This window comes from Ursus americanus, chromosome 9, assembly GCF_024610735.1.
Source record: "Ursus americanus isolate L20-20 chromosome 9, mUrsAme1.1.p, whole genome shotgun sequence".
NCBI lineage: Eukaryota > Metazoa > Chordata > Mammalia > Carnivora > Ursidae > Ursus > Ursus americanus.
In genome coordinates, this window is record NC_142135.1 from 2031561 (window position 1) to 2052999 (window position 21439).

The 21439-nt window shown below is 62.3% G+C and overlaps 1 protein-coding gene across 2 annotated transcripts in view; it reads left to right on the top strand.

Annotated features, from left to right (window-relative positions):
• Positions 1-21439, top strand: part of TSNARE1 (t-SNARE domain containing 1) — a 153817-nt gene that overhangs the window by 130110 nt on the left and 2268 nt on the right. For both annotated transcript variants that reach the window (XM_045778044.2, XM_045778047.2), the window contains one exon: positions 10908-11014. In XM_045778044.2, the coding sequence (XP_045634000.1) occupies positions 10908-11003 (96 nt within the window). In that variant the 3' untranslated portion in view covers positions 11004-11014. The remainder of the gene's footprint in view (positions 1-10907; positions 11015-21439) is intronic.

The following is a 21439-nucleotide window of genomic DNA, read 5'->3' on the forward strand; positions in this document are numbered from 1 at the left end:
TCCACGGGGCCCATCCGTTACCGTGTTTTGTAGATAAGGAGACGGAGGCTCAGGGGTCCGGTACCGGCTCACGTGGCGGGGCGGAGTCGGGAGACTTGCACCCCTTCACACCAGGCCCTTTAGATGGAGTAGCTCCTGTAACGCTGTGGATTCCTTACGGGGTGATGGTTACCCGCGAGCCGCGCTGTCCTGCCCTCGCAGAGCTGACGCTGTCATCAGGAGAGCCACACCCGAACAGGAGCATGGGAGACACCCAGCTCTGCGTGCGGGTAACTTAGGAGAGAGGGTCGAGGTGGGCGAGGGCATGGCCAGTGGGCATGAAGAGGAACACGCCCCCTGAGGATGGTCAGCAAGACCCTTGCTGACAAGTGAGTGAAGACCTGTGGGAGGTGAGGGTGGGCTAGGCTGGTATCTGGGGACGAGCACCCCCGGGGGTGTGAACAGTACATGCAAAGGTCCTGAGGCCCTGAGGCCTCACTCCTGCTCTCCACTGCTCAGACCATGCCTGTGGTGCCCCCTCATTCCAGGGACACCCAGGTGCCCTGTGCCTCAGGGCCTTTGCACCTGCTGCCCTCCTGCCTGGACTGTTCTCAAATCTGCTTGCTCCCTCCCTCTCTGCCTTCAGGTCTGGAGGGAAAAGTCAGCTTCGTAGTGATGCCTTTGCTGACCGACCCTGATCTCTGCTTCTTTATCTCCTAGTCTCTATCACCACACTGTACCCTGCAGATTTTCCCTGAGAGCCTGCTTCTCACCTGGCTCCTCCTACTAGGGTCCAGCCTCCGGGGGGGTCTTCCTGCCCTGTGACTGTCCAGCACCAGGACAGTCCCTGGCGCACATAGGCAATGAATGTGTATTTATTACTAATTCTGGGAAATGAGGGAGGAGCTTGGGGCAATCAGAGGTGTCAGTGTGGCTCTGTCCAGAGTGGGGGGAGTCTGGGGCTCTGGGGAGGAGGGGCGGTCCATCTGGGGACACAGGGGACACCGTGTGGAGGCCGGGGACTGGGGAGCTGGATGTCTGTGGGGCCTTCACTTGTCCCCACGGCTGTCCTGGAGCCTCCAGCAGGAGGGGGCCTGGGGACTGAGTCACAGAGATGGGGCAGGGGGTAATTGGTGGATTTCCATGCCTGGCACAATCAGAGGGTGCCTGGCACAGGCCAGGCTGCCTGGGGAGACTCAGTGCAGACACGAAGGAATGGGGTCAGGGCGGGGCCTGGGGGCTGGTCCCTCCATGGCCTCCTGGGGGCGTGAGTCCCAGCCCCGACACCCTCTCCCCATTCTCCCAGGGCAGCCGGGAAGAACAGGAGTGGGGTCTTAAAAGCCTTCCCTGCTCAGACTTTTGTCTTCATTATAGAAGCTCCTTGTAGCCAAAACACAAAAACAAAAATCCAACAAATGTAAGCTCTTTATAATCCCAGCCCTGGAGAAACACGGTGCTGATAACGTAACAATGGTGATGCGTCATCTCCAGGGAACGGCTCCTGCGTGCGTGTGCCTGCGGCATGGCCGTGGCCCGAGTGGCTTCCTCGGGCCTGTCTTGCACTCACCTTCCCAGTTGCGTGTCTCCCCGGGCGCTTCTCCCAGCAGCACACTCAGCCGACCCCCTTCTGATGCTGCAGGAGGCTCGCTGTGACCGGACTTGCACATACCCAGCGCCCGGTCAGTGGCCTTCGGAAGCCTGGAGTGGCCTTGGGGACGGGCTGTGCGTGCCCACCCCCCAAGTAGCCCCCAAGTGGCGTGGCTGGGTTGGGGGTGTCTGGAGCCTTCCACCTAATGTTCCAACCTCCCTGAGCCCGGAGGAGGTCCCACCAGTGGACCCTCCCCCGATGAGCCTGGAGGTGCCGGGTCCCGACCGAGCCTGTGGGCAGTCAGGGTCGCCTCCGGCGTGAAAACGCAGGCTGGGTTTCGTTCACCAGCAAGACCTGCTGCTGCAGGGACCGGCCCTGGTAGGGCACCTGCTCTGGGGCTGGCATGTGGCACATGCCCTGCCCACCGGCAGCCCCTGGGCACCCCTCAGACGGGTGCTGGCCTCACCCCTTCACGTGTGCGTGGAGGGTGGTCCTCTAGCCTGCTTTCTGCAGCTGGTGAGTGAGGACTCCCTGGCCCGCCTCTGCCCCACCAGTCACGCCTGGCATGACTGAGCCCTACCCACCAGAAGTCAGGGGCTGAGTGGGGAGCTGAGACAAGCCCACCTATCCTGATCCCACAGGGCAGCGGCAGGAGCGGGGAGCCATCCCCCGAGGCACAGGACTTGCCTTCAGGTTGGGACCTGACCCAGATGGAGAAGGGGGCTCGGATGGTTCAGACAGCAGGAGTAGCATATGCAAAGGCCCTGGGGCCAGGGCTGGGGGCCATATTTAGGGACGAGGAGGCAGTCTGGTGAGGCCTTGCATGAGGCTGGGAGGGGTAAATATGCAGGTGGAGCTTTTCGTGGGGGTGGGTGGAGTTGGGGTGGGGGGGCCAGGAGAGCAAGAATGAGGCCTGGCCCAGGCTGGCCCCCACACAGCTGAGCCCCTCAGCAAATACTAGGCATTACAGGCGCCATTCCAGATCCTTCCCCCACGCCTTCCTTGTGAGAGTGGGGTCATTGTTGCCAGTTTGCAGATGAGGAAACTGAGGCTTGGAGCACACAAGTGTTAGAGCCGGGGCTGGAGCCCAGGTCGCCCCAAATCCAGCCCCTCCGTGTCCCAGGCCCCTGGGTGAGCGAGCTCCTTTCCCGACCTCAGAACCTCCAGCTCCCACTTCTTCCTCAGACACTGCCCTCCACCTGCCTCCTCACACCCCTATGTCTGGACTTGTCTGTCCCCCGGGCACAGTCCCCAGTGAGGAGCAGGTGCTCGCGGTCTCAGTAGAGCTGCTGTCAAACCCACCAGCTCCCGGCGGCCCCCGCGCCCTGTCTTTGTGTGGTTGCCCTGGGGCGCTGCCCCCCGCCTCGGAGAGCTGTCCTGTGGTGGGTGCCCCCGTGCCCTGTCCTCAGGACACAGAATCCGCAAATCAAGTCATGATTCTGTAATTTTCCCCCAGCAGAATGTGCCCATTTCAATAATTACAGCATTTGTGATCCACTTAGAAAACATGGTATTTTTAACGTGAACACTTAAGAAACAATCCGTTCCACACCCATCTATCCAAATGGCTCCGATTTTGAATAATTCTTTTGAAATGGAGTCTAAATATATACAAATAGATGTTTCTGAAATGTCATGTATTCTGAATACATTTGCATGAGAAGCTGCTTCTGAGGGGTGGGGTGGGGGCTGGGCAGCCTCGGGGTGGGGGGACAGAATGAGGGTGCCGGTGGGTCAGAGGGAAGGGGCTGAGGGGGCAGAGGGCCCGAGCGCCCGGCTGAGAGAGGGCCCGAGCGCCCGGCTGAGAGAGGGCACAGAGCTGCGTGGCTCGGGGGCATGGAGGCTGGCCCAGGAGTCCCGCATGCAGGTGCCGGCCCAGCCCCCTGGCTGGGAACCCCTGGGCATCCTTGCCGGGACCACCAGGACCAGCACCCAAGGCCCTAGCTGCCAGCAGAGGTCCCTGAAGATGGGGGCGGGGGGATGCCCTTGAGTCTAAAGCCAGCACCTGGTGCCCAAATGCCTGTCACCCCCTCACCCCTGTCAACCCCTCCCTCCCTCCCTTTGCTTCTTTCTCCTTGATGAGCCCCTGGCTGCTGGAGACAGGGTTCCAGGACCCCCCACCACGGAGCCCTTCTGGACTGCTGTGACCCAGGACAGCAGAGCCCAGGGGCTGAGGGCCTGCCTCAGGTCAAGCACACAGAGGCCTCCAGCTGCCCTGGCCCCCTGAGGGGGCTCCACCTTCAGTGAGCACCCACTGTATGCAGGTGCCGCTGGCCTGGGACTGTCAGCCTGCTACAGCAGGGGCCTGGCCTGGAGCTTGAGGTCGAGGGGACAGGTGTGCAGAGAAACGCGCTGTCTGGGTCCAGGCGGGCATCCACCTTCAGAGAAGCTGTGTGGGACAGTGATGCCCCCAACTGTTGCATGAGGATACTGAGGCTCAGAAAGGGGGGAGTGACTGCCCGAGACAGCTTCTAGTGGCAGGCATGGAGGGAAGAGCCAGCACCCTGGGGCTCCACCCAGTCCTTGTCCCCTAGAGGGAGACAAGGTGCAGGCCCTGCACCCTGGCCCAGGAGGGAGGCTGGAGGCCCTGACCTTGGGCTCGAGGCCCGATGCCACACTTAGTGGCAGCTCCGTGGGCAAGTCCCTCAGTGGGTGTCTGGGCGAGCGAGAGCATGTGCAGCGGGCACTGCTGGGCTGTGCTCGTCACTGGCTCGCCGCCTGCCCCTGCCTGCCGGAGTCATGACCTTTCTGGACCCTAGGCCCTGCCCCTGGTGCTGGTCGGGCAGCTGGGAGGCGGGCAAAGCACCAGGCGAATGCCGGCCTTCCCGCCTGTGCCACCCTGGGCCCGCATGCCCACACGCCCAGCTGGCTGGTGCTGGGCCGAGGGCACAGTCGGGCAGGGCTCTGGGACACAGCTCCGGTCCTGCGAGCAGACTCCGCCCGTGCCCGCGCCCCCACCCCCGGCCAGTGCCCCCCCCCCCCAGTGTGTGCAGCAGGCAGGTGCAGGGGCAGGGCCTGGAGGGCTGGGGGACCTCCCACCCCTGGCTGCGCTGGGCTGCCCCAGCCTTCCCCCTCCAGACTGTGCATCTTCTTCGCTCACTGAGAATTGTGTTGGTTGTCGTGAGTTTCCTTCTGTTCCTGCACCGGGGCTGGTTCTTTGGATTTCCTTCCGTTTGCTTTGTCTTCTGTCCTTCGTGAGGAAGGTGCTGCCGGCTGTGTGGGGTCCCTGCACTGTGCTGTATCGAGGGCTGGGGCACTGAAATGCTGCTTGGAAGGTCGTGTGCGCTTGTTGGGCGCATCCCCAAGTGTGAGCCTCTGTGACCTACGCGGGGGCGCGGAGAGGCCAGGGGTGCGTGGTGTCTCCCTGGGGCCGGCCTGTCCGTCTCTGAAGAAAGCTCTCCCAGGTTCTGGGCCTGCTGTGGGGCGTCCTGCCACTGGCTAGCCCGCCCCTGCTCCGACCCCAGCTTCGGCTCCCTCTGTGGGGCCTGGAGTCCCAGAGAATTGCAGGGGTGGGGTGGGAGCTTTAAGCCCCCTCCCTCCTGCCCTCCCCCTGCCTCCGAGGCTGGAAGGCGCTAGGGCCTTACTTCTCACCTGACCTCCACTTCTGCAGGCCCTGGGGCCCCCCCTGCACTCTGCTCAGTCAGGCCCACCTGCCCCACCTCCAGGCCTGCCGCCTCACATGCTGTGTTCTGGGGGTATACCCCTACCCTCGGAGCAGGCAGAAGGTGGCACCTGCATGCGTGCCCACTGGACCGATGACCCAGCATCCGTCCTTCTTCAGTGTGGGCACAGAACATGTAGAGGCCTGAGCGTGGTGGCGGGACCCACGGTGGGTACAGCTGGTTCCCTCTCCTCGGTCCTCTCCACGAAGCCTTGCCTAGCTGGGGCAGCCATTGGCCACGCCCCTCTTCAAGTGGCCCCCTCCTCCAGTGGCCTAGTGGGAGGGAGGGGCTGGGCTGGCAGCAATTGCAGATTTTGTGCAGAAGAAAGCATGGGTGGGGGAAGGCTTCCTGGAGGCGGTGACAGTGCTGAGCTGGGTTTTGGAGAGCGAGCAGAGTTCTCTAAGTGAAGGGCTCTTTAGGCAGGAGGAGGAGCACGTGCTGAGCAAACCCCCTTCCCAGAAGGCAACTGTAACTTAGACTTGGCTCCTCACCGGCTGGAGAGCAGAGCAGGCCTGGGAGGGGCTGCAGCCTCTTTGGAGGCGGGGAGGTGAGCCTCTGGGACTGGGATGGGAAGGTGGAGCTCGGCCCCAGCCAGGGAGCTAATTCAACAATGACCTCCCCGCCTGGGTGCTGCTGGCCGCACAGCTGACTGTAATTGGGCCCCAGTCAAGAGCGTAATTTGGGTTAATTGGCCCCCCGCCGTCAGCCCCATCAGCTCCTTCAGTGCGTGGCTGTCATTTAAGAGTGATTAATCACGACGGCTCTTTGGAGGGGCTGACGTACCCAGAGCACCCCAAGCGTGGGGGAGCCAGGCTGACACCAGCGGAGACCCTACCTGGGTGGGAGATGGGGCTGGTGTCCCTGCCCTTTCCTTCCTGCCTGGTTCCTGGGCTGCTCTGTCCTAATGCCACACTGGGGCTGGGAGGGCAGCTGTGATCGCCCAGCCCCGGTGTTTGCATGTGTGAAACGTGCTGTCCTGAGGGTCGCGGTCAACGCGTAGTGCCCGGCACCATCCCCGGCAGGACCGAGGCGGGCAGCCATCACAACGGGGGGACTCTGTGTCTTGGGAACCCGGTCACTAGAGGCCTCATGACAGCTGCATGGGAACGGGACCTGGGTAGAGGCCTGGGGGACTCCAGCCTCCCTCCCAGAGAGTGACCTGTGGCCCTTTGCTGCGGGGCCTCACCACCTCTGGTCCTGGAGGCCTTGGAGAAGCCATTGCCCCCATCGTGGGGTGTGATAGCCACGATTGAGCAGCCCCCCTCACTATTCTGCAGGCAGCAGCTTTTGGGGCCATGTCATGCTGTACCCAGACCCTGGGAGAGCAGGGGCAGGGCCCGCGGGCGTCCAGGGCAGTGAGGGCTTTGGGGCAAGCCGGGTAGAGGTGGAGGGGACAGCTCTGCTCTGGCGAAGGGTGCCCAGGGCTGGCCTGGACAAGGTCGAGAACTGGCTCAACCTCTGAGCTGTCCATCAGGAGGCTGCTCTCCAGGGTCAGTGAGGAGATAGACCTGGGCTGGGACCGGTTAATCATTACAGACTCAGCGGCCGCAAGGCCACTGTTTACTGTTCACCGTCTGGAGGCCAGAAGTCCAAGGTCAAGGCGCCGGCCCGGTGGCTCTTTCTGAGGGCTGTGAGGGAGCGTCTGTTCCTCTCCTTGGCTAGTGGACAGTTGCCCCATGTCCACACGGCGTTCTCCCTGTGTACCTGTGTCCACATGTGCCATCTCCCACGGACACCGGTCGTGGTGGATTAGCGCCCACCCGTATAGCTCACCAACACCATCACCTCTGTAAAGGCCCCTTCCTGGGGTGCTGGGGGCTCGGACCTGAGTGTATGAATTTGGGGGACACAATTCAGCCCATGCGACCACATTTCCTAGGTCAGTGCTGTGGCCTCCCTGTCGGCACTTTCCCTCTGACCACTGGGATGGGGCAGTGCTCATGAGTGAGCTTGATGTGGACGAGGGCACCTCCCCAGCACGGGCATGGGGGACTCATGGGGGACTGTTCTGAGGCCCCATTCATCCACCCACCTGGCAGCCCCTGCTTGGGTCCTGGGGTCCCATTCCATTGCTCTTAGCACCTTGTGAGGCCTTTGCAGGCCGCTCTCCCTTCTCAGAGGCAGTGATGTTCAATGGGGAAACCCATCTCACCTCCTTAAGGAGGTCTGTCCATGCTTCAGCAGAAGGTCACTGGGGAGCCGACAGGTCAGCCCCTCAGGTAACCCTCGTCCTGCCATCTGCCCCTCGTCCTGCTGCTGGACGCTAAACTGAGCTGAGGTCTGCTGTTCCCGGACAGCTGGCCCCCGGCCGTCAGCAGGAGCTGGTGTCTCTGCACGTGGCTCCCTCCCCGCTAGGGAGGCTGGGGCTGCTGGGGGCTGGAGCAGAGGTGGCTGGGGGTGGGGCTCTGCCTTGTGCCAGGAGGGGAGCCACGGGCTGGATCTGCAGAGCTCCCCATCAAAGGGCTGCCTCCGCCTCCACCATATGTCCTAGCCTGCGCATCTGGCGGTCCCTGGGCCCTGCCTGTCAGGGCCCACCCGCCTCTTCCTTTTGAAGTCAGTGGAGAGGCCCAGTGTGGTTTGCTGCTGGGATAGAGAGGGACTGGCTTGGTGGAGGCTGAGTGTAGGTTTGGAGGGTCCCAGGGGTTACTTGTCTCCCCCATTCCTCTCCAGGTGGTCTCTCCTCTTTCTCTTGGGGTCATGCTCCACTCCAGCCTGGTCCCTGTGGCTGCTCCTGTGACTCCCAGCTTCCCTGCCTCTCCTCCCTGCTTCAATGAGGTGGACGGATGGAGGGTAGATGTGGAGGGACAGGCCCGAGTGCAGATCACATCCAAGGGGCACTTGGCTGCTGTCCAGGAAGGCTGATCTGAGCCCAGGCAGGGGAAGCATGGACGCAACTCCGGCAGATGGTGAATGCGAGGCCAGCACAGGGTCCCATTGCCTGGGCTCTGTATGGGCCGCACAGATGGGATAGCCAGGCCCCGGAGCCTCGGGGAGGCCAGCGACATGCCCCAGGTCATGCGGTCGGGCTGTGATGTGAGACCTGCCTGACCTCAGCTGCTGTGCTCTGTAGAGCACATCACATCCCTTGCAGGTGGCCTGTGATGAAGCATGTAACTGGTTCCACGCGTTAGCTTCCTTTAGGGGACCGGGGGTGTGCAGAGGGTCAGATCTACCTCAGCACATATCTGTGATGTCAGCCTTTCTGCAGGGGGCACGGGGGGTGGTTAAGACCTGGTGCGTCGCTGGGCTCCGGGTTCAAATCCTGACCCCACAGCTCACAAGCTGGTGACTTTGGGCAGGTTACTTTACCTCTCTGAGCCATCTGCAGACCGGGGTGTTGACAGGACCCACCCTACAGCTCTGGGTGAGGGTATCATGAGCGAAGGCTCAGGAAAGGGCAGCTGTCCTGCTGATGAGGACAGCGCTTGTGTGTCTGCACCAAGGATAGACACTTGGGTCCGTGGCCCAGGCACCTGGACCCAGGTGCTGTCCTGGGTGCTGAACTGCTCCTTGGCTCACATGCCCTTTCCCTGCTAGGAGGGTTGTGGGTTTCTGCTGCCCTCCCACCCCCAGCTGTGAGGAACTGGAGGTCTATTTCTCGTTCACTCTGGGCCTCCCGGCCCCTCCCACACACAGCTGGCCTGTGACCCATGACAACAGCTGGGGGCAGGGAGACTTGAGTCTCAGAGCTGTACAAACCATCTTGGAAGTCCTGGGCAGGCCACTTAACTCTGGCCCAGTGTCCTGAACTAGAAAGCGGGGTAGTGATACCTGCCCTCAAGGCTGGGAAGCAGGGCTGATCAGATGGTGGCTGACCTTCAGGCTGGTGTGTGGGTCCCTTCCAAGGTGGGATGACACTGAGGCAGTTTGAGGGTGCTGAACACCATCCAACGCCCAGCAGATCTCCCACGCCACCCTACAGTGGGACTGGGCCCTCACTCGAAAACTCATTGTGGACACTCCCCCACACCAAAACCCAGGTTCAGTCCCACCTACTCCAAGAAGCTCCCTGACTCCCTGCTGTCCCCATCAATCCGTTCCCTCCCTCATGGCTGAGTTTCTGTGCCTCACTCCCCCCACCCCCTGCACTGATTTTGAGAAAGTAGATAGACAGAGGATGGGTGTATGGGTGTGTGTGTGTGGATGGAGAGTTGGGTAGGTGGGTGGACAGATGGATGGATGCATGGACGCATGGAAGAATGGATGTGTGGGTGGGTAGATGGGTGGATGGAAGGTGGGTGAGTAGATGGGTGGATGGAAGGTGGGTGGACAGATGGATGGATGCATGGACGCATGGAAGAATGGATGTGTGGGTGGGTAGATGGGTGGATGGGTGGATGGATGGGTAGATGGATAGATAGGTGGGATAATGGGTGGATAAATGAATGGACAGCCCCAACATCCACCTGATGGCCCAGATGGGCAACCTGGGGGACTTATCTTGACTCCCCTATTTCACTTCCCTTGCATATTCAGTCACAACCAGGTTCTGAGGATTCCTCTCCCGGTCTTGCCTCTGTCCCCTCTGATCCTCCCTTTTCTGCTCCAGACTCCTGCCCTTCCATGGATCAGCCTTCTTCCTGACCAGTCTCCGTGTTTCTTCTCCCCTTTCGTACCCATCCCCCATTTGCTTCCCAAGTGTCCTCTTCATTACAGTCTCTCCCTGATTGAAATTCCTCACTGTCTTCTGTGCTGTCTGTGGGGTGAGCCCAAACCTCTGTACAATCCGCATCCCATCCCGTCTGCCTCCCCTGCTTCCCTACCCCCACCACTCTCTGCCACTTGGTGACTTCCCAGATTATTTTAAGCTCCCATTTGGTCCTAGGTTCTCCATTGATCCCCTGCCTCCCACGTCCTGGCCTGTCTGGGGAGTCCCCGCCCAACCCCACCAGGACCCAGATGAAGCATTCTTTCTTCCAGAAACCTCCCAACCCCACCCACCCATGAATCTGCAGCATAGATCTGTGTGTCTTCCTCTCCATGAGGTCTTTGACGGTGGGGTCCAGAACTTGTTAAATTACTAATAACCACAACCAGAGGCACCTGGGTGTCTCAGTTGGTTGAGCGTTCGACTCTTGATTTTGGCTCAGGTCATGATCTCAGGGTCGTGGGATTGAGCCCCCACATTGGACTCTGTGCTCGGTGAGGAGTGTGCTCCTCACCCTCTCCCTCCCCCCACTCATGCCCTCTTTGTCTCTCTTGCTCGCTCTGTCTCTCTAAAATAAATAGATAATACTAAAACAATTACAATAACAACAATGATATACAGGAACGAGAAGACGATCGGAAAGGACTACGGGTATTTGCCAGACCCCAGGCTGTGTACTCTCCATGCATCATCTTAAGTAAGGCTTTCACATGTGACCCTGAAGTCAGTGGCATCGCCCTGTGCTTACAGAAGAATCTGAGGTGCTCAAGGGGGGCACATGGGCATCACAGCAGGCCTGACTCCCTCTGCAGCTGAGGCGGTCTTGCTGGCTCTCCGCCTCCTTCCCTTGGGCCTGTCGGGGCCAGCCCAGAGCAGTTGTTGAAGGAGCACACCTACCAGCTCAGGACAGAGCCCCTGGCAAGGGACGGATTCTGCCTGGGCCCACAGCCCCAAGCAGGCAGACACCACGTGCCCCCAGGATGGGAGGCTGGGGTTCCAGTCACCATGACAACCGTTCTGTCTCTCTCAGCTCCAGAGACGCAAGATCAAGTGCTGCTTCCTGTCGGCTGGAGTCACCGTCCTGCTGGTCATCGTCCTCATCACCGCCACCTCTCTCCGAAAGTAACGCCACCGGCGGTGAGTGCCCCAGCTGCTCCCACGCCCTCGTCCCTCCACCCTTCCACTCATCTGTCTGTCCATCCGCTGTCTTCTGTGTCAGGCGTGGGCTCTGCCCTGACGACCCAGCAGGGGACGGGGCAGGTGGGGGGCCGACCTTGCTGGACCCCGCAGCCAAAGGGCAGGCCGACCCAAAGCTCCCCTTCCTGTAGGCATGGACTTCCCACCGGTCCCGACCCACAGTTGCCCCGGGCCAGCTGGTAGCAGCGTGTTGGGTGGTGAGCGGGCAGGTGCCAGGGCCCAAGGCGGGGAGCCAGGACGCTGGTGGGGCATGTTGGATGGGAGAGTGGGTGCCGAGCCATTCCTGGGCCTGGGCAGTTCGGGACGCCTGGGCTGGGCCCTGGGTGGGAGCTGGGGTAGCCTAGGGACTGACCCAGGGCATGCGACGTGCCCACAGGGGCAGAGCGGAGCTGCTGCCACGTGCCGAGCAGGAGTCTGGGTTCTCTACGCTGTGGAACAACATGGCCTAAAACTTAGTGGCTGAAAACAGCAATCAACATTTATTATCTCCCAGTTTCTATGAGTCAGGAATTCGGAAGGGGCTCAGCCCGAAGTTCCGCTCAGTGTCTCTCGTGAGGGTGCAGGCAGATGTGGGCTGGGCCGCACCACCCGAGGGACCAACGGGGGCACTTTGAATCTGGCTCCCCCCACGTGAAGCCGGCAGGGTGCGGGGTCCCCGAGACCCAGGCAGATGCCACTCCTGGTCACTGTGCAGCATCGCTCACTCGGGGCCAGCTACACTGGCGTGAGGGGCCACCTCACAGGGCATGAGTCCAGGGAGGGAGGACCCTGGGGCCCCCGGAGGCTGGCTTCCACATCCAGAGCGCTGCAGGGGTATACGAGGATGCTTCTGGCTGCAGGGAGGGGGTGCACAGTGTGGGGGCAGTGGTGGGAAGAGGCCTGTGTGTCCTCTGGGCACCCTGGGGTCCAGCACCTGAGCCCAGCACTGGGACCCCGCAGGGGCTCGGGGAGGGGCAGGCAGGCCCTGCTGAGCTCCACAGCCAGCCCTGGTGTCCCCCAGTCCCTGTCACCCACGGTCCCCCCACGGCCTGCGACAGCGTCTGTGGCGGGCAGCAGAGTGGGGGCTGCAGGAAGCTCCATGGGCAGTCGCCTCAGTCCAGGGCCCTCAGGCTCCTGCATCCAGACTTGTCTTAAGAGTGCTTACCTTCTCGTCAAGAGCTGTCCCAGCAAGGCTGAGATGCAAAGTGGGGAGCAGGGAGCCCTGGCTGCCCCAAGAGCCCTGTCCTGGGCGGGCAGCCTCTCACTGTGTCCACTTTCCCTGAGGCTGGGCTGGGCTGTCACCAGGAGAACAAGGAGCCAGCTCCTGGAGCGCGGAGGGGTGGGGATGGGGAGGGAGACGCTCGTGGTCGCCTGCCGTGTGTGCACGCTGCATATCCACGACCTTGACTGGTCCTCCTAACGCCCCGAGGTGGGCAGGTCCCAACCTGGCTGAACCCTGGGGCCAGGAGGGCTCAGAAGGTCTTGGATTTCCCTGGGAACAAGCCGTGCACCAGCCGCGCCTGGTATCCCCGTACTTGGCGTCTCCATCGGGCTGTGCCACAACTTCTGCTGTTCCCAGTAAGCGGGATGTATGGAGACCTCAAGCGGCCTGGCTTCGCTGGGGTCCAAGCAGGTTTGCTGCTGAAGTTCTGGACCTGCAGAGAGAACCCCTGGTGCTTGGAGCTTCTCGGGTGCTGGGACTGCGGGCGGGGCCTGCTCTCCAGGTGAGGTCGGCAGCTTTCCCCAAGGAGCGGGCCAGGCGGGGTGGGGCCCTCAAGGAGACAGAGGCCTTTGAGCCCTGGGAAGGGCCAGCCCCAGGCAGCCTCCCTTCCCCGCCCTCGTGGCTGCCCTGATGGGGACCATCATCCTCTGGGGCATTTGGGGAGCCAGTGTTTTCTGCCCCCCCCCCCACCTAGCTGGTCCCCCGCTGGGGCTCAGGAGCAGTGAGCCTGTCCCCTGCCCCCTCCTGCTAGGGTCCACAGTTGGTGCCCCTCTGCCAGAGGAGGGACTCTGTGGAGAGGGGCCGGAGGTCGTCCTGGGTGTGGGGGCCTGGGGGCACAGGGAGCATCTGCCCCTGGATCCTCAGAGGAAGCGGGCCCTGCTGACACCTGGATTCAGACTCTGGCCTGCACACCATGGGAGAGTCTTTCCTGTTGTTTGAGTCACCCCCTTTGCGGTGCCGTGTGACCGCAGTCCCAGGCGGCTGGTGTGTTCCATGGGGCGTCTTCGTCATGGCCTGGGGGACGGGCCCGGGGGTTGGGCGCCATCAGCACTGAGGTGCTGTTCTGCAGGGGAGACAGGCCCATTCTCAGGGCTTGCCCTCGGTAGCCCACAGTCTGAGCCCCTCCCATACGGAGGTCAGAAGTGGGGACGGAAGAGGCCTGGCAGGGGGCCCAGGAGCGTCTTGATGTCTTGAAGCCATGACCCGCGTCTGCATGGGGGCATCTGCAGGGGTCACACAGATGGGCCTGGGAAGAAGGTCGGTTTGGGCGCCCAGCAGACAGGTCCCCAGTGATCTGGAGAGAGGGGAGGGACTGTAATGGCTGGACCCTCCCCTTGCTCCTCCCCCGGGCCTGGGGCTCTAATTCCTCCAGCACGCCCTCTCTCCTCCTCCAGATTTCCTCCTCCCTCCCCTTCCAGGTTGGGGAGCAGTCAAGGCCACCCCGCAGCTCTGTGCCCTGGAACCTTCTCCCGTGCCAGAGGAGCCAAGGGCAGTTGTTTGTGGGTCAGGGGTCCTGGGCCACGGGGACACATCATCCCCGGTGTGCCAGCCAGGCCAGAAGAGAGGCCTGGCACCCCAGACACTGTCTGCCCCCCCCCGGGGGGGGGCAGGTCTTGCGGGGGGTGGGGCGGGCAGGAGGCCGCCTTCGCTCAGGTCCCAGAGAATGGGGCTGGGGTGGCTGCCCTCTTTCCCTCTCCTCCAAGCTGCTCTGAGGACAAAGGCGGCTAAATAGAAACAGCACTTTGAGGAAGGAGAAGGCTTGATTCAAATGCAGGGGATTATTTCCACAGAGAAAAGCAGCCTCTGAAGGAGGAGCTCCGCGCCCTGACTTGGAAGAAGCCGGGACAGCCCGGTGCACGTGCTAGTTTCCGGGTGTCGGGTGAGACCGTGCCATCCGGCAGCTCTGAGGGGGCAAAGGAGCCCCCCATGTCACACCCGCTGTCTGGGCCACCCCCATGCACCCCGCCTGCTCCCGTGGCTGTGACCACCCCCATGGGCTCAGCTATTCCCCATTTACAGAGGGCTGGCGAGTCTGTCCCCCCCTTCAGGATGGGGTGCTCGCTCCGGCGGAGCAGCTGCTGCGACCAAGGAGGTGCCTCCAAGACCAGGGCTGGGGCTCCGCAAAGTGCGTGGCCAGCCTCACTGCCCACATCCCTGGACTCCGCTTACAGCAAGCACGAAGGCTAGTCTGGGACTGAGTCAGGGCCTAGAACGCACCCAGGATCCGGGCTCGGTGTCTGACCAGGGTCAGGGCTCATGTGTGACCAGGATCAGGGCTCAGTGTGTGACCAGGGTCAGGGCTCCTCCATGTGATCAGGGTCAGGGCTCCTCCATGTGTGCCCAGGATCAGGGCTCAGTGTGTGACCAGGGTCAGGGCCCAGAGTGTGACCAGGGTCAGGGTTCAGTGTGTGCCCAGGATCAGGGCTCAGTGTGTGACCAGGATCAGGGCTCAGAGTGTGACCAGGATCAGGGTTCAGGGTGTGACCAGGGTCAGGGCTCATGTGTGCCCGGGATCAGGGCTCCTCCGTGTGTGCCCAGGATCAGGGCTCAGTGTGTGACCAGGATCAGGGCTCAGAGTGTGACCAGGATCAGGGCCCAGAGTGTGACCAGGATCAAGGCTCAGAGCATGACCAGGATCAGGGCTCATGTGTGACCAAAGTCAGGGTTCAGTGTGTGAGCAGTGCATAGACAGTCTGTGGTCAGGATTGGGCTTCCTGAGCTCTGGCAGGCACATGGGATGATATGGTGGGACAAGCCAACTCACCCAACCTGCTTAAGCCCTCCCTAGCCTCAGCCCTGACTTCTGTAGGAGCCCCCCCCCCCCGGAAAGTGCAGCTGTTTCCAAAAGCACGTGCAGGCCTGGCCATTGGTGAGGCGGCCTCTCCCAGTAGATGAAGGATGGGGTCAGCTCAGCACGTGGTGCCCGGAAGAGGAAGCTGTGGTACCTCTGCCCACAGCACTGAGGGGTCTGGAGGCGGACACCGAGCTCCACCCCTGCAGCCCAGCTGGGACTCCTTCGGGTCGGGGGGCAGAGGGCCCAGGCTGCAGTGAGCCCTGTGTCCCTCCTTCCCGGGGTGCAGGTGGCCCACAGCAGGCTGAGCAGTCCGGGCAGACTGGCCGCTGGTGCACCGCTATCCAGATCTTGGCTGTGGAACCTTGTAGAAGCAGGGGGGAGTCCTTGGGATCTGGGAGCGTCCCCTCCCCAACGTCCTCCTAAGTGCGCACAACCTGGGCCCAGGACCTCTCTTCATGTGGGACTGGGGTTGCCGTGGACTGTTCGTGGGTCCTGCAGGATGTGAGCCGTCTGTGGTCAGCAGGCCATGCGCAGGACTGAAGCAGGTGTGGGAGGGGGAAGGGCGGGGGCCCCCGGAGCGCAAGCGTGTGCCTGTCCTGTCCTGGGTCCTGGGTTCCAAGAGATCAAGGATGACAGTATTTAGGCAACAATCAATGAAGTATGTTTCATGCACAAAATACATAGGGGCGAAATGGAGGTTTATAGCAAATCATGTCTTTAATGTTTTCTGAGAGCCAGAAGGATCGAGCTGAAGACGTCGGTTTCCATGGGTTGCATCCACACTTCTCTGCAGGGCACACACATGTGCCTTTCCATGCGTGTCTCTGCGTGTCTGTCTCTGTGCATGTGTCTGCGTGTGCACGTGTGTGTGTGTGTGTCTCTGTGTGTGGTTGGGGAAGACCTTCTACTGCCCGCTCCCCCTCCCGCAGGCTGTAATGGGAATAAGGGACCTGAGTGTGTCACCCTGGGAGAGGGATGCAGCTGTGTCTCCACGTCTGTCTCCCGCTCGGCGAGCGCTGAGTAGGAGCCTTGCCTGGGGACCACCTCCCTGCATCCTCTCCATGGCCCTGTGACAGAGATGCTAGGGTCCACGGGCCTCTTAGGGTTTGACCCATGGAAGTCTGTCCTCTGGGGCCCAGGTCCTGCCTCCAGAGCTCCTGGTCAGAGGGCAGATGGAAATGGGAGACCCCATTTCTCGGATGGGTAAACTGACAGGCAGACCGATGAAGGTCCATACTCGGAAGTGGGCAACGGGGGGGTAATCCCTCCGGAGCTGGGGCTGTGAGGGAAATGCCTGCGTAGAGGTTAGGAGGCAGCCAGGAGCACCAGAGCCAGGCTCCCGGTTTGTGTGACCTGATGCCTGGTGCCGTGGAGCCAGGTCTGCAGGCGTCCCAGGTGGCCCCGGATAGCTCCGGCGTGCCCATTATTGGGGCGCAGTCGTTCATGGTGGCAAAGTTTGGGGGAGGAATTGGATGAACTGTCTGTGCTGAGCCAGTCACAGGCCTGAGGGTCCCGGCACCTGGGATCCGGTGACTTTGGGCAGCCCTGCCGGCCCCGCCCTAGCCTGCGGGCATGCCTGTCAAGGTTGGCACAGGCCTGGGATGCTGGAGGCTTCCTCGGGTCCGTGGGCCTCTTAGGGTTTGACCCATGGAAGTCTGTCCTCCGGGGCCCAGGTCCTGCCTCCAGAGCTCCTGGGCAGAGGGCAGATGGAACAGACCACAGAGCAAGGCTGGAGGCAGAGCGGAGGGCTGGAAGCAGGCTGTGGGCTTCACTGGGCCCCAATCTTAGCCTCAGCTTCCTCATCTGTACGTGGGGGGCATATACCTTTCGGGAATCACGGCGAGCATCAGTGATGAAGGCCTGCTGGACGCCTGGCCGGGGGCCTGCTCCCGATGACGCTGGCTATTGCGCTGTCCCCATGAGCGCGACCACCATTGTGTTACTGTTATGACGCACCTGGTCTGGTTGATGGAGATGAGACAAAGCTGGCCTTTTCAGGCTGACATTCCCATGTGGCCCTCCAGCCAGCAAGGCTGTATCCTGTCCTCCCTGCTGCCCAGCTGCAGGCCGGCTAGAGGTCGGTGATGTGTCCATGTGATTCAGCAAATATCCCAGCCCCTCCCTGTTGGCCAGCTGCAGGTGCAGTCAGGCCCAGCACCACCCTGAGCAGCTCACAGCCTCAGGGAGCGGGAGGCCCTTGAGGTGCTGAATGGCCAGGAGCAGAGTGGAAGTCATTAGAGGGGCAGCTCTGCCCAGAGGGCTTCCTGGAGGAGGTGGCTCTTGAAAGCCGAGTTTTGAGAGGTGGTATAGGCTCCTCTGTCGGACAAGGAGGAAGGCACTGCAGGCCCGGGGCACAGCCCAGGCAAGGATGTGGAGGCATGGCGGGTGGAGCACTGGGGCGGGAAGAGCTGGCTGGAGTTGGACTGCGCAGGGTCTTCAGTAGGGGAGGACGGGCAGACGAAGGGCCGAGAGGCTGGAGGCTTCCGGGACACTTGTGTGAAGCAGTTCTTTCCTAGTGGGCTGAGGGCGCCATAACCAGTCGTCGGACCCCCTCCCTCTGCATGTGGTTGCCTCACCCCTTGCTTGCACGGCCACTGTGGCTGGGCACATGGCCCTATGAGGAGGGCAGGACCGAACCAGCCAGTGGGAATGGCTCTCTGCCAGGAAAAAGGTGGGAAAAAATAAAAGCGTAAAAATGCTGGCGGCCGGCACAGAAGGCAGCGTGTGTGCGCGCGGCGCAGGAGGCGCTGATGGACACGATGGAGTTTGCCGGCCAGCATGGAGGGGGTGTCGCATCTTACCCATCCCTGCCTGGGATCTGCGGCTGAAACGGCTGCCCCGTGGTGCCTGGGTGGGACTCGGTGGGGCTGCGGGACGGTGGGGCACAGCTGGGGCCCCCGCTGTGGGGTTGGCCAGCTTCCCGCTGCCGCGGCTGGGCGGGTGCAGCAGCAGCAGGAGGGAGCTGGGGCGGGTGGACCAGACCGGGCTGGTGGGCGGGGCTGGCGCTGGGGGTGGGGCGGGGCTGGCGCGGGGTTGGGGGGTAGGACTGGCCTGGGACTGGAGCTGGTGGGTGGGGCTGGAGCTGAGGGTGGGGCTGGGACTGGTGGGCGGGGCTGACCTGGGACTGGTGCTGGGGGCGGCCGGGGGGATGGTGGGCGGGGCTGAATCTAGGGGCGGGGCAGGAGTCACAGGACCTAGGCGGAACCCTCCTTGTGGCTTTCTAACCTTGTGGCCTTGGGTACCTTACCTTGTGCGTGGAGTCCCCGTTTCCTCCTCCGTGGGCTCGAGACGCTAAGACCTTGCTGGGGTGTGATGAGGCCCTGGGTGCCCTTGCTGCGCACAGCTGGGGTGCGGAGTTCGTGGGTTTCCTCCCGCTCCTGGCCCGGGTCTTGGTCTTCTTCCTTCTTCTCTGTATAGTTGACCCTATCCATCTCCTGCGAAGTGTCCCCCGACTGGCCCTGAGCTGCCCGCACCATGGATCCCTACAGAAGCAGGGGTTTGAGTTCCCCTGCTGATCCATGACACCCAAGCCTGGATAACATGCCCCACATCTGAGCCTCCAGGCCTTTGTCCCTTTCACAGGGAGGGACGCGTGAGGCCTGTGGGCCACTCTGGCCCCACTCCTGGAGAGAGGGTCGTTGCACCTCCCTGTCCCAGAGCAGCCTCCTGCCCCTGCCATCTCTCTCTGCCCCACCCCCCTCCATCCCCCAGCTCCCACTGTTCTCAGATTTGGTGCCCATGACTCTTGGCTCTGGGCGTGTGCCCGTCCAAGTGGGCCATGCAGTCCTCGCAGTAGCCACAGTCCCTACAAACACACAGCAGCCTATGGGCTGTACCAGGACACCGGGCCCTCAGTGACCAGGAGGACAGGAGCCGAGGGCTTGCATCCCTACCTGATGGATGTTGGCTGAGACTCTCAGGGGCTCATCCCTGGTGGGAAGAAGGTTAGAACTAGGCCTGACCCCCAAGCCCACCTCGGCCTTGGGGAGGGTTCAGGGTCAGGCCTCCCAAAACGCTGGCATCACAGTGGCCCTTACCCACCAGGGGGCAGGAGGCACAGGCTTGCCCACCCCAGGACTCTTGCTCTTCCCCAGGGAACCCATAGCAGAAGAGGCGTGAGGGAGGAGTCCTGGGGCTTCACTGGAGAGGTGCGAGCCTCCTGCCCGTGCCAGGGCACGAGGACACGCCACTGAGGAGGGACCTTATCTGTGATGGTGGGACAGCCCTGAGTTCGAGTCCGCGCCCTGCTGTTTCCAGCTCAGCCACCGATCTTCGCGGAGCGTGGGCGTCCACACTGTGGTGGGACTGTCCCTCCCTTAGAGCAGGGCTGTGAGGACATGGGGGGGGGGGCTGATGACACTGCCCCCCCCCATCCTTGTCTGGCTTCTCCAGGCTGTGGTCTCCAGAGTGAAGCAGAAGGAGATGGGGCTCTGCCTTCAGGGCCCCTTTAGAGGCAGGGGTTCTGCCCACCATGGGGAGGCCGCTTGGAAGTGAGCATCCTCAGTCAGTGCCGACAGAGAAGAGTGTTTTCTGCAGAGAAGGACCCTTGAGTGGGATCCAGGAGGAACCCCCGGGGCAAAGTCTGCCAAATCAGGGTGCACGAGGCCAGACTCCCCTTCTGCTGTCTCCCTGCTCAGAGCAAGCACTTTTGCTTCTGGATGCTTCTCAGTAATTGCGATAATAAATTGAATAATTAAGCTAAACCCACAGAAGAGAATTAAATATTAATTTCTAATTAGCTATTCAGAGAGTGTCACCAGCAAGGACCAGCAGAATATGTATGGGCCTGGGTGTCCCCCTGCCAGGCTCCCAGACCCCGCCCCCCAGGGCAGGACTGACCCACACCAGCTTCAGTCCGGGAGGGTGACGGTTGGCACGCCAGCCCTGGGAGGCATCATGTGTCAGGAGGCCAGCAGGCCGGTAAGGCTGGCATTGGGCACGTCAACAGAAGCAGCATGTCTGTGGGATCCGGGCTTCCACCGCCCCGCAGCTGGGGTCCCCGTCATCACGGAAGTGTAGCCAGCACCATTTTGGCGAAGTGGTTAGTGGATGAGAAAATGACACATCTGAAGGACACTGATGGTGACCTGAGAGGTGGGGACCGTCCCCCTCAGGACCCTGGGGTCTGTGTGGCTCCTGTACTCCAAGAAGCCTCTCACCACCACCCGCAACCAGGGGAGCTCAGGGGGGACTGGCCCCAGTCAGTCAGAAGGTTCAGCCGGGTCCCAGTCCCCCGCCCAGGCTGGGTCCCCACCCCCACTGGGCTCTTTTCAGGGATAAATGAGACAACTCAGGGGGACCCCCAGGTGTGTGCCATGTGCTCAGAAAATGCCAGGCAAGTGCCGTCTGCTGGCCGGCCAGGAGCGCCGGGGCCAGCAGGCAGGGCAAGGGGGTGGCTGCCCCGTGTGCATTCTGTGCCCGGCCAACAACCATGTGGCAGAGTGAGGACGGCAGCCGGGGGGGTGGGGTGGCACGGATGAGTCAGGAGCGGGGCCTGGGCCCTGTGGGAAAAACACAGATTTCCCTTTTCTTGCAGACTTTCAAGTGCCCCTCCTCCCAAACCCTCCTGAATGCTTGAGGCCAGGAGAGGAGGGGCTCCCGCTGTCCTGGCTCAGGTGTGGGACTGAGGCACGGGGTGAGGGGCTGGGGAGTGCCCTGGCTCTGCACAGGAAGGATTTGGGGATGGGGGAGACTCCCCACTGCCCCCAGGGGAGGAAGAAGAGGGGACAGCCTGCAGGACAGTGCTCACCCTCACCTTGCAGAGCAACCCGTCCCTCTGACCCCTAGCCAGCTCAGGGCAGAAGGGGATTGGGTCACGTACCCCTCAGGCACCTTGCATCCATCCACAGGCCTGGGGATTGAAGGCCCTCTCCCGGGAACTGGGAAGAGTGGCCTCTGCCCTCCAGTTACCCTCTGCTGGGGAGGCCAATGTGGGCCTCACAGGTGGGCAGGGAGGTGCCCAGTGTGAAGGGGTGTGGGAGAGAGGGGCTGGGCTCAGTGCCCGAGGGCAGAGGGGGTGGGAGGTCAGTGGCAGAATTCTGGTTCTCAGAGGGTGGGAGGGCCAGAGGACTCTGCCGCCCACCGTCCCTGTCCCTGATCAGCCATTAGGGGTGGGGGCTGGGGACATGCTGCCCTGGGGACGAGGAGGCTGGGCCCAGAGGCACCCAGGGGCCTACAAGAGCTGTGGAGGGGTGGGTTCCCCCATTTGCCCTCCTTGAGACCACTGGTGCAGATACCCCCACCCCCAGAGGGAGGCGGAGAGCTGGGAGCTCTGCACAGGACTCCAGGATGGGCCACCCTGCGTGTCCCAGCCGGTGCCTGCGGCCCAGACCTCCAGAAGGGCTGTGAGTCACAGGGCTCCCTGGAGCCA